The sequence below is a fragment of the Chelmon rostratus genome, chromosome 19, assembly GCF_017976325.1.
Source record: "Chelmon rostratus isolate fCheRos1 chromosome 19, fCheRos1.pri, whole genome shotgun sequence".
NCBI lineage: Eukaryota > Metazoa > Chordata > Actinopteri > Chaetodontiformes > Chaetodontidae > Chelmon > Chelmon rostratus.
Window position 1 is genome coordinate 8,565,747 of NC_055676.1, and position 12,481 is coordinate 8,578,227.

At 45.3% G+C, this 12,481-nt stretch overlaps 1 protein-coding gene across 1 annotated transcript; it reads left to right on the forward strand.

Annotated features, from left to right (window-relative positions):
- The first annotated feature begins 920 nt into the window (after nt 1-920).
- On the forward strand, nt 921-12,398 carry tmc2a (transmembrane channel-like 2a). The gene is made up of 20 exons (XM_041960567.1): nt 921-969; nt 2,100-2,138; nt 2,236-2,683; nt 2,791-2,949; nt 3,249-3,339; nt 3,466-3,547; nt 3,645-3,751; nt 3,979-4,077; nt 4,256-4,398; nt 4,536-4,683; nt 4,783-4,971; nt 5,937-6,116; nt 6,335-6,493; nt 6,966-7,094; nt 7,788-7,855; nt 8,397-8,636; nt 10,860-10,985; nt 11,098-11,176; nt 11,508-11,628; nt 11,811-12,398. Exons 1-20 carry the CDS (start codon nt 942-944, stop codon nt 12,026-12,028), a joined length of 2,853 nt encoding a protein of 950 aa, XP_041816501.1. The 5' UTR covers nt 921-941; the 3' UTR covers nt 12,029-12,398.
- Nucleotides 12,399-12,481: the final 83 nt, after the last annotated feature.

The window sequence follows — 12,481 nt, forward strand, 5'->3', positions numbered from 1 at the left end:
TAGCTCTATGGGAACATCTGAAATATTGTGCTGCCACTTTCTCAACATTTGGACCACCTGTGTCCATATTCTCTGAGCAGGTGGACAAGGATGCAGCAGAAGTGTCCCACTCACCCGTACACCAGCACAAGGCTAAAAGGGCGTGAGCCACAACCCACATGCGGGAACTGACAACCGTGTAATGGAATCATTCTGGATGTGAAAAATGAGCTCTACTGTATTATTTAATGAGGCTACGATGTGTTTCTCCGTGCGGTTTCCAGCTCTGCACACACAGGTGGCTGCTGTCAGCCGCTGCTGCAGGTGGGCTGACACCATACCTGCTGCATTTCCACTGAGAACAAAACAAAAAGATACTGCAGCTGCAAGGTCATCCCAGGGTAGTTACTGTTTGCCTAATGAGCCTTGCATAGAGAAACCTAAACCTTCATTAAATCTTTAAGGGCGTCTGGTCTTGGTGTCTGTGTGTGTGTGTGTGTGTGTGTGCTCTCCAGTAACAAGAGGAGTGAGAGTGTCTCTCGGCTCTTTAAAATATGTGGTCTTTTGGCCATTTAGTAAAAACAAAGCAGAGCAGGATACACGTATCAAGCCTAGCTGAATATTGCCACACAGAACCGGTACAGGCCTGACATGAACCCACAGCTGCGCCGTATGTCTCCACCTCTGTGCAGTAATAAGAAAATAGAAGCGTCTCAGCTCCTGGAGAATAACACAGCCTCTGTTCTCGATAAGCCATAGTGGATCACCTTTGGCTTCCAGAGTTTACTGCGCCCATCCAAAGGCACCTGTTGAGAGCGGGTCACATGCAGCAGTCGTCATAGTGACGGCACCGTCAGATACCTGAGGTGGGTGCTGGCAGGGAGCCTAAGCAGAGGAGAGCCAAGGTAGACCGGGTGAACGCTGCAGATTAAACCGAGGACAGGCGCTTTTTATTCTTCATCATGCCGAGAAAACATGATGTGGACGATGGTGAGTTGCAGGTTAGAGCACTGGAGAATTCATTTGCTTTATGTGTTCTAATGATGTGTGATGTGCAGGCTGGTTCATTTGGAAGGCAAAATTGTTCCTGTATTCAGATTGATTTGTAGAATAACTGGTGCTGTCAAATGTACTTTCCTTTGTTTGTGAGTAGAAATTGTCTTTTTTTCTTTACGTAGAGACAACATTATATGCTTTAATGAGGTGAGGTGAGGTGAGGACTCCAATCATGTGACTCTTGGCCCTTTTCCACAAGCAGGAACTTAATAATGTGTAACATAGCATGTAGCCACCATCACCTGTTCTGCTTTTGTTTCTACTAGTCTTCACCCACCGTTGGACTGACTTCCCAGTACTAAATTTGGGCACTGCTTAGGAGATGATACTAAATGCAAGCCCCAGGTACTTTCAGGGAGTTAGGGGATCTCTATCAGGATCAGGACAGCCAGTACTTGAACAAGGCCCTGCGAGGCTGTACTCGGGCACAGCGGAGCTTTAAAGGTGCCCTGTGGAGTTTTCTTTTAAACAAACAAAAGTTGTACTCACTGTGTGAATCCTTGAGGTCTGACAAACATGTTGAATGCACTTTCTTGCTCTTAAAAGTTATTTTAAAGTGGCATTCTTGATTATTTCAGTCCTGGTCGATTTGGTGTCACTTGTTGTTACTGGTGGTGACGACGAATTCAGTTAAATGCTACATTTCGCATAATTCTGGGGGCAGCGAAAGAAGCTATTCTTGTGTTAATATAGAAGCCAGGCAACAATTGGCTGGATCAGTCTGTGAGCAACTGTTAACTGAACAGACAGCAGGGCGCAGTGAAAGGAGTTTGTTACATCGCTGAGAAGTTGGAGGTGTGCAGCCTCCAGCTCAGCTCGCTGTGGCTGCTCCTTCTCGCTCCGTTACTCCCTACAATATTTCAAACTGATCCACTGTCAGAAAGCGCTGAAAATGACCGTCGTCTTGTGCTGTAGATGCATTTTGGTGAACGTCAGCTCTAATCTCAGTGGCAAACACATTGCACTTCCTGTAAGTCAAATCATGTTGTCATTGTAGATGATGTGCTCATGGCCTGTTGAGGTGGTTGATTATCTGTGCTGTTTTCTTGTGTGTTCTTCCTCAGTTGCGCTGGAGATAGATGCAGATTTGAGTGACAGTGATGGTGAGTGGATAAAACAGCGTTGTGTGGAACTGATATATTCCAGAGTCTAACCTAACAGCCAGAATACCAAACATGGCTTCATTTGGTCTTAATGTAGACGGTGTCACCCAGAGGAGGACGAACAGGAGGCAGGCAGCTGGAAGGGGAGGTGCAAAGGGAAGAGGCCGGGGAAAGAAACCAGCCAGTGAGGACGAAAATGAGGATGATGAGGAGGAGGACGAAGCTCCCAGGAGAAGCCGGGGAGCGAACAAGAAGAAGCCCGCCAAGAAACGCAAGGATGACGAGGATGAGAGCGAGGACGAGGCTCCCAAGCGGAAGAGAGGAGGAGCTGCCGCTAAGAAGAGAGGAGGAAAAGCCCAGGACAGTGATGAGGAGGACAGTGACGTGGGGAAGGGGAAGAAGGGGAAGAAGGGAGGAGGGAAGAAAGGAGGGAAGGAGGAGGAGGAGGACAGTAAGGGTAAGAAGGGGGATTCCAAAGGGAAGGACAAGGGGAAAGACAAGGACAATGACAAGGACAAGAAGAAGAAGAAGAAGAAGGATGACAGGTAGGTCAGAGGAAGTAAAACTACCCATCAACAGTGAGATACCCACCTCAGTGAGTTATTTTAAAGTCGCTGTTTCCATCAAGATGAAAATGCCTTTTCTCCTCCAGTTCCTCTGATTCCAACTCCGACTCCAATGAGGAGGAGGAGGACTCCATGTCCGAGGGAGAGATGGCCCGGCTAATGGAGGAGGTGGAGGAGAAGAAGAAACTGATCGCCAACATCAGGAACAAGCCGTGGAGGATGAAGCGGAGGCTCACACACCTGAAGTAATGTCTCACACCCGTCCAGGTTTCCAGCTTCTCCTGAACCCAGAATCACAGAGCCATAGTTCAAGGCTTGGCAGAAAATTAAGTCAGATCCAAGTTTCACTCAGTTCAGTTTGCAGGGGGAATATCTGGGCTCATTTCATCTGTGTGCACATATGAAGTATTTGTTTCATATGGTCAAACTTAATCTCAGGGGAAAGATGAAAACACTTTCAGTGTTTTGAAAATCAGCATGTGTTCACTGATCACCTCTGCTTTCACTCTGCATTTATCCCACATGTGACCTTGCTCCTTCACAGGGAGGCTCAACAGTTTGTGGATAAGTTTGAAGGAGCTTTGGGCAAAGGAAAAGGCAGGAAGTGGTACGCCTACAAAGTGATGATGACAAAGGTTTGGCTCAAAATCCAACCCTCTATCTTTACTTTTTGCTTGTGTGTGTGTGTGTATTGTTTTGTTTTGTTTTGTTTTTTTTTTGTCTATTTTCAGTCTTTTCTTAATTTTTTTTTTAAATCCCAGAAATGGATCAAGTTCCAGAGGGATTTCGAGAATTTCAGAACAGCCTGCATCCCCTGGGAGAGGAAGATCAAAGAGGTGGAAAGTAGGTTTTGTTCTCAGCACTGCTGTAGTGTTCACCAGCTGAACAGCGACTCCTGCTGGACAGACGCTGTGTTTAAAAATCTCCTCCGTGTCCTCAGGTCACTTTGGGTCCTCTGTGGCGTCTTACTTCATCTTCCTGCGCTGGATGTACGGCATGAACCTCGTCCTTTTTGGTTTCACCTTCGGACTGGTGGTCATCCCTGAGGTGAAATGATTATACATGCACTTAAAAAGACACAGAACTATTTTTTTTATTCTATTGGTATAAAAAGTGAATGGAAGTCAAAATGAAAATGAACATCAGGATAGGAAGTTTTAAGGATAACTTCAAAATATGGCACTGATTCAACCAGCTTTATTTTTATGGGCTGGTCCATGGCAGAAATCTTCTTTAAATAAAATGTCACCTCAGTTTATTTCTTTTTTTCTCAGGTTCTGATGGGCCTTCCCTACGGGTCTATCCCCAGGAAGACTGTACCCAGAGCAGAGCAGGACACCGCCCAGGACTACTCCGTCCTCATGGACTTCAATGTGAGTCTGGGCCGATCATCTGCCAAAGATTATTATTGTGTCTTGCATATAAATATGCCCAACAAAACAATAAAGAAAGACAATCAGTTCACATCAGTTATATAATCAGGTTTCACACTAAAGGAAATGAGTGAAGAAGGAAACAAGTAAACGCTGATAGCCACTTTTCTTTTCTTAGGGCTACTGCAAATATTCAGTCCTGTTCTACGGATATTACAACAACCAGAGGACCATCGGCCTGCTAAAGTTCAGGCTGCCTCTGTCCTACCTCATGGTGGGGATCGGCACCTTCGGTTACAGCCTGATGGTCGTGATCCGCACGTGAGTCTGCAGCAGAATCCAGCTCTGGGGGGCCGCTTGCTTTTCATTCATTTACTGTCAAAAAAAGTTATTAAGTTGTTTAAGTTTAAAAATGTGACAAAACCAAGCAAAGCACAGGGGTAATTGTGTTTTTTCAGAATGGCCAAGAACGCTGATGTCGGCGGTGGCGACGGAGATGAAGGAGAGTTCACATTTGCCTGGAAGATGTTCACCAGCTGGGATTACCTCATAGGAAACGCAGAGACCGCTGACAACAAGTATGCCTCCATCACCACCAGCTTCAAGGTAGCCATGGCAACAGTTTTACAATAAACAGACACACATCTGCACTACATTTTTAAACCCATTAAGTTCTCCTTTCTGGTGCTGTCTTGACAAACACAGGAGTCCATTGTGGACGAGCAGGAGAACCAAAAGGATGAGAACATTCACCTGCGGCGGTTCCTCAGAGTGCTGGCAAACGTCCTGATCACCTGCAGCCTTGGCGGCAGCGGATACCTCATCTACTTCGTCGTGAAGAGGTCGCAGGAGTTCGCCACCAGGGACGACCTCAGCTGGTACGAGAAGAATGAGGTAATGATGGTTCTGAATGAAATCCAATATGAACAATAATAATCATAATAGTGAAATACCACTACTGCTAAACTACTGCTACTCCCACTGCTAGCACTGCTGGTGCTGCTCCTACTATCACTGATACTGCAAACAGGTTTAGACACTAAACAAAGGTAACCAAGTTAATTTGATATGTAAAATGACACTTTTTCAACAAAACAACCAATTGTAGCAAATGAATCTACTGCTTTGCCTTCATGTAGTATGCATGGATCTAAGCACTCCCGGCCTCTGTCTCCACCCACTGCTCCACCGCTCACCTGCAGCTCAATCATACCTGCTCACCAAGCACACAAACCCCTGCTTCTTTTCTGTTCTGCGAGCTGCTGTATGCTACTCAATAGCAAGAGCTAATATGGGAGTATTTCAGCCACACATGTTCGGAACAGAAACCGATTCCAGCCCCAAAGTCATGCTTGCTTCATCACCACCTTCAAGCCAAAAGAAATGTCCTGTCAGCGTTTGACGTGAATCATCCTGTACCTTGGCAGACTGATGTGTTTGGACACAGTCAACAAATAAAACATGAGAAAAATCAGGCTTCAGAAGAAGTTCTGTGGTTAAACAGAGCTGTGGTTGGCTTGGCAAAAATGTGATTTTCATTGAAGGGGGTCTTTAAAGAACATTTACAGGTTCCAATTTTGTTTCATAAAATTGAACTTTCTGAGGATTTTGAAGAGCCTGAGTCTGGCATCCTCACAGTGAAACTTAAAGAGGACACATACAGTGCTCTAACATACATTTGAGATAACAAACAGGAAGTGAAAGACTTTCATCAGGGTACATTACATGCTGCTCAGACATAAAATCTAAAAATAACAGTGAGAAAATGGAAAGACAAGTACAGACAAATACAATGGTGTCGTATGTTGTTAAGAGTTATTGGACGTAAAGCTGCTGGTGATGTTGACTGTTTTGGACAGTTGGAGATCATCATGTCTCTGCTGGGTCTGGTGTGTCCTCCTCTGTTTGAGACCATCGCTGAGCTGGAGGACTACCATCCTCGAATTGCCCTCAAGTGGCAGCTCGGACGCATCTTCGCCCTCTTCCTGGGAAACCTCTACACGTTTCTGTTTGCCCTGTTTGACGAGGTCAACACCAAGGTAGGGTAGCAGTGTGTGTGTGTGTGTATCCTCTCTTCTCAGACTGACCAGCTGCATAGTTTTCCTACAGTGATCGAACCCTTCAGACAATCTAGACACTATGTCGTTATCTCGAGGTAGCAAAGCTCATTTTCTTAGATAACGGAATAATTTCTGTTCAGTTTCCTGTACAGAAACTTGTGTCGCTGTTGACTGATCTGCTTCTTTGCGCCTTGTAGCTGGAAGAAGAGGAGTCCATCAAGAACGCCTCCATCTGGGCCATGAAGGAGTATTACGCCAACTACTCAAGTATGGTCAACGACAGCTTGGCCACCCCGCCCCCCATGGACCCTTCTGATGTCATCAGAGGACCGTGCTGGGAGACCGCCGTCGGCATAGTAAGGAAAAAAAAAAATTTATTTACTTTCTTATACAACACAGAAACAACACATTTTAGCCGCATGCAGTTCTAAAAAAGGACATCTCTTCCTGTAACATCTTATTAATAAGAGTCACATGACCCAGTTCGCAAATCATGCATTTCAGTCTCATCTTATTTGTGAACGTCAAATAATGTGTGATTTTCAAATGACTAAAAGTTGTTCAACAACAACACCACCTATGAGGAGGAATTCTCCACCTTCCTCAGATTTACACCTTATCACTTGCATGTCAAGATTAACTGACTTCTTGCTGTTTAATGGGAAATGCAGTCTCAATCATGGAAAGACAGCTCAAATGGCTCACTTTCTGCACAAATGTTTTGAAGCTGCGTGAAATGAGAGCGTGAGAGATGTCATGCTGTTAAAACAAGCTGGAGCACGAACTCTTACGTCCCCGCTTCACGTTTCTGGATTGGTGCTGTTCCAGGAGTTCGTGAAGTTGACAGTGTCGGACATCCAGGTGTCCTACCTGACCATCCTGATTGGTGACTTTGCCAGAGCCGTCATCGTTCGCTTCCTCAACTACTGCTGGTGCTGGGACCTGGAGGCCGGATTTGTAAGTCTGCCCGCTGGAGCATGCTGCGGTTCGAATTGAACGCAAATTTTACGTAGGACTAAGTATCGGGATATTTTTCAAAACATTTTTTGGCAGATATCCACAGAAGTGGTTAAGGCCTCAATGTCCCAGTGACAGTGTGACAGCAGGGCAGCATGCACAATACCAGGACCCTAAAACTGCTGTAGCTAAATGGAATTCAGCCATCATTAATTTTATCACTTGCACCTTCATTTTTGCAATTTGAGCATGTGTAGAAATTATAATTGATTCTCACGTTAACTTCAGTGCTCAATCATGAGCATCTTTAACTCAGGCTAACATGAGTTATATTAGCTGGAGCTGTGTTCACTTAGTTGTATGACATCTCTTTTTGTTAAAGCACAGGTGTAACTAACGACTTAAACAATAGTTCAGTCCCCTTACTGTTAGCATGCTAACGCGTTAAACTAAGACGTGAACATGGTAAACATTACACCTGTGAGGCATCAGCACCTTAGCGTAGTTATTGTGGGTATGTTGCCATGCTTGGGTTAGCATGGCTGCAGTCTCGTTTCATCACTTTTAAAACTCTATCCAGCCAAACTGCAGACAGATATGTTGTTATATGCGATATTATTATTCTTTGTGTTGCAAGTTGTGTGCGTAACTTACAAGAAAGACTGAGTAATCGTTGTCTCTGCTCACTTTCAGCCGTCATACGGAGAGTTTGACATCAGTGGTAATGTGCTTGGATTGGTCTTCAATCAGGGGATGATCTGGTATGAACTTATTAATACATCTGCTGCACATGCTCGGTTGCCACTGTGTCCATGTTTACATGCATGGGTGTGTGTTGCTGCATGCATATCCAGTATCACTGAGTGGATGATATCAATGACACTGCCGGCGCTTGGGTGTCTGTTGCAGTGGAGCCATTCTGTCAACAACTCTTTGAATGACCATCAGCAGTTTTTACATGTTGTGATATGTTACATTGAATTGAATAACATCACATTATGCTATGCCATGTGCATCATGTTATTGTGTTACACTTACATCATGTTTTTTCCACTATGATCTGTTTTTGAGAGCCTGAAGTTCTAATGAGGATGAAAGTCGTTTGAAAGACTTTGATGGGACTTCCAACATGTTTATATACAGTTGTTAATGATGATACGTATTTCAATTATCATGCCAAGATTGTGCATATAATTGTTGCGTATTACATATTATCCTCTTCCTCGTCTGTCTGCTTCTTATAAATCTTTAATTTTTCTGTTTGTCCGATCATATTGCCTGTCGTGTTCTGGTGTATTTAAGGATGGGTGCGTTCTACGCTCCTGGGCTGGTCGGCATCAACGTGCTCCGCCTCCTCAGCTCCATGTACTATCAATGTTGGGCTGTGATGGCCACCAACGTCCCCCACGAGAGGGTGTTCAAGGCCTCCAAGTCCAACAACTTCTACATGGGCCTGCTGCTCCTCATCCTCTTCCTCAGTCTGCTGCCTGTCGTCTACACCATCATGACCCTGCCGCCTTCATTTGACTGCGGACCCTTCAGGTAACAACAAACACACCAAAAAAGTCAAACATAACATATAGAGAAAAGAAAGCTTGTAGTGGAACAGGTGCGTAGGCAGGAGGAGTTGTTAAGAGGGGCAAAAGCAGTTGGTCAAGCCAAACAGGGACAATGGTTGAATTGGGAAGGTGTTGAGAAGAGGAAACTTAGTTGGAGGGACCTGTGGAATATGGAGGAAGGCCGTATTAAATTTCTGATAGGGGCGACATACGATGTGTTGCCAACCCCGCAGAACCTAAGTCTCTGGGTACAGGGCGATCAATCGTGCCCACTCTGCTCAGGTACAGCAAGTTTAAAGCACATTTTGTCAGGTTGTAGAATTAGCTTATCACAAGGCCGGTATACATGGCGGCATAATCAGGTGCTGAGAAGCTTAGCCGCAGGCATTGAGGAGAGAAGGAAGCAGGTGAATTCTGGAAGTTCTAGAAAGGAGAGGTTAGATGTGCAGTTTGTTCGAGAGGGGGAGAAAAATAAAGCTGCTAAGTCAGGGAGAAAGCAGGGAGGTGGCTGCCTGGTAGGGGCTGATGATTGGCAAATGCAGGTCGACTTGGGAGGACAGCTAGTTGTGCCCCAGGAAATAGTTTATAGTAATCTGAGGCCAGACATTGTCTTATGGTCCATGAGTAAAAAGACTGTGTATTTTATTGAGTTAACAGTCCCTTGGGAAAATTCAGTGGAGGCAGCTTATGAAAGGAAGAAGACTAAGTATGCAGATTTAAAGACAGAATCTGAGCAGAGGGGATGGAAGACCAGGGTCTGTCCGGTTGAAGTGGGGTGTAGAGGTTTTGTTGCAGGGTCAGCTGTTTCACTGTTGAGGGAGCTGGGAGTGCATGGGCAAAATTTAAGAAAGACAGTGAGGGAGATGTCAGATGAGGCTGCTAGGTCTAGTCAGTGGATATGGATCAGGAGAAATAATAGTAGTTGGGGGGTGAAATAGGGACAGTGGGGGGGCAGGCAGAGGACATGCATGCCTAACCCGGCAAGAGAAGAGGTTAAAGTCTGAACAAGACACCTCTCCTCTGCTCTGCTTTCCCCGCCCCATCTTCTCGCTCTGCCAATAGGAAGAGAACCAGGAAGTTTAGATAAGGTGGGGGTGTGGCCAGCTAGAGTCTCTCTTTGGGACCATGCGGCCTGTTCAGGTGAGTTTGCGTGGTAAGACACAGAGTTGGCTTGTTTTTTGATCTTTTTGGTTGTTTTCCTGTTTTGTCTGCTTCTTGAAGGAAATGTTAGAGTTTGTTTTCCTGCTCTGTTTGCTTTTTGAAGGAAATGGTAGGGTTTGCTGCTTCTTGAAGGAAATGTTAGAAGAGGCTGTTAAATCTAGTCTGTGGTTTAGGCCTCCACCTTCAGCACCTTCTAAATTTTCCACCCCCTACCCGAACAAGGGTCTGTATCCAATCCCTACTTTCATCTTTTGACTCTACCTCTTTATTTTCTATCCCCTACCCGAACCAGGGTTTGTATTCCCACCCCGCTTTTTCTTGGTGCAGTTGGTGAGAGGCAGGGGTAGATGATGGTAGTGTGGCAATCGGCAGTTACATGTGGCATCTAGGCCTGTGGTAGCATTGTAGCAGCTAACAATAGCTAAAGCGGTGAGAGTATGATAGTATCTTAGCAGTTAGTATTGGTAGCTAGCAATTAACATTAACAGTATAGGTGAATCTAGCGTTATTGTCTTCTTCTGTTCCTCTTAGCAGGTAGCGGTTAGCACATAACATTAGCTAAATGGTAGCATCGGAACTGTATTGTCTTCTTCTGTTCTTCCTAGCGGTTAGCAGTAGCATTAGCAATAGTTAAATGGTAGCATCGGTACTGGCCACTACCTGGAGCATCTCTGGGTCAGTTGAACGTGGCGGTGCTGTTTGGATTGTGTAGGAGCAGTGTGAACTGGCACTAGGGGGGGTGACTCTGGGACGCCGGAGTTCACTGCCTAACCTCCTGGAGGTGTAGTGGGACTAAGTAGGCGAAACACTGTTGAAGGGAGGTTTCCACCTGATGACCCCCAGAGACGTGTTAGGAATCACTGCTCTTTGGCAGGTATAGAGGCAGATTAGAGCTCCAAGGTTCTTCACTGAGAATGAATCCTCTTTTTGAGCACAAGTATCTTGTGTTTAAATTAACTTATTATGGGAGTTGGTTAGAAATGCATACATAATACATACGTGCAGTACATGCTCAAACATATGCGGAGCGTTCTGATGATTGCAGTGGGAAGGTGAAGATGTTCGATGTGATCATGGAGACGATTGACCTGGACCTGCCAGCCTTCATGGGGACGCTCTTCAGCTACGCAGCCAACCCAGGCCTCATCATACCAGCTGTACTGCTCATGGTGTGAGTGTATAGGAGGCACAGTGGATATCATGCACGCACACACACACACACACACACACACACTGAAGACCTCAACATCTACAACCACTGATTGCTGATTTCTCCTTTACAGATTGGCCATCTACTATCTGAACTCAGTGTCTAAAGCCTACCAAAACTCCAACATGGAGCTGAAGAAGAAGATGCAGATGGTGAGTAGAGGATGGAGAAGAAAAGTGGTGTACACTACACAATCTGTGGATGTCCAGAGATTGACCAAAAGCCTTAGCTGTCTTTTGTTTCTGGTACTAAATATCAGTCAAAGTTATTTTCAGTCAAACAATGAACAAATTCATCTGTGGGGTTTCCATGGTACGTATACTCTGTCAGCATATCTTGAGCATAAAAAACAACACATTTCACATAACTGTTACTTTTTTCTTTACTTGTGTTCTTTCTCTTCCTGAATGTCTTTGAATCTCTGTTTTTTTTTCATCCACCCCATCTCTCTCTATCTCTCTCTCTCCATCTCTGTCTGTCCAGGCTCGAGATGAAGAGAAGAATCGGAGGAACAACACGGACAGCACCAACCAGGTCATGAAAGACCTGGAGGACCTGCTGCCGAACCGATCCCTCATGCCCCCTGCTCCTCCATCAGAGCCTGGTCAGTAAACTCCTGAACAGCAGGCACTCTCTATGAAGTGAAATGTTACTGAATGTCTCCATTATAAATAGATTTCCATTTTCCCGACGTTATATATTCATTGAAATATCAAGGTTTGGGAAATCAAAACATTTGACCAGAAATCTAAAGGTTCAGCTAATTCTTCACTGTCTCTGTTGAAGCAGAAAAGACACCAGAGCCGGAAACAAAGCCAACTAAGACGAAGCCTGGGTCAGCCGGTAAAGGCGTTAACTTGCAGAAAGACGTGGCTCTGGCATCGCCCAACCCCAACGCTCGAGGCCCGGTCAGCCGGCCACCGGGGCCGAGAGGACCTGGTGCGATGCCGGGTCCGGGTGCTGGACCGGGTCGAGGCCGTGGGAGAGGGCCCCCTCCGAGATAACAGTGTTCTTCCCTCAGACAATCTGTTCCGTTCACAGCCGGAGACAATAATAGGCTCAAAAACGAGGTGTTGAGATTGTGACATTTCAGTCATAAGGACCTTCATTAGGTCCTCATATTTCCTCACTGACATCAACAATTCCATGTTTACCAGAGGTCATTTCTGAAAATGACAGCTGTGTAAACTGTAAGCCACCGTACCTTTTCATTACAGCGCAGTAAAGACGACTGTTTTGTCATGAGCAGCTGATGATTCATGAAGGAACCTTGTGTTGATCCATGTTTCTGCCCTGTTGGGTCTGAAGGTGCACTGTGCGTTTTCATTCATCTTGTACGTCATGTTACTTATTATTGACTTTCAGTAACTGAGTTTCTGTGCCTCAAGCTTTTTTTCCTCTTACATATACAATGACTTTGTAATTTATGGTATGACTCTGACTTTGCAATAAAGTTT

Coding starts and splice junctions, on each gene's coding strand:
- tmc2a (XM_041960567.1), top strand. CDS start 942: ATGCCGAGAAAACATGATGTGGACGATG. Junction 11,177..11,507: donor TGAAGAAGAAGATGCAGATG/GTGAGTAGAGGA, acceptor CTGTCTGTCCAG/GCTCGAGATGAAGAGAAGAA. Junction 11,629..11,810: donor TGCTCCTCCATCAGAGCCTG/GTCAGTAAACTC, acceptor TCTCTGTTGAAG/CAGAAAAGACACCAGAGCCG.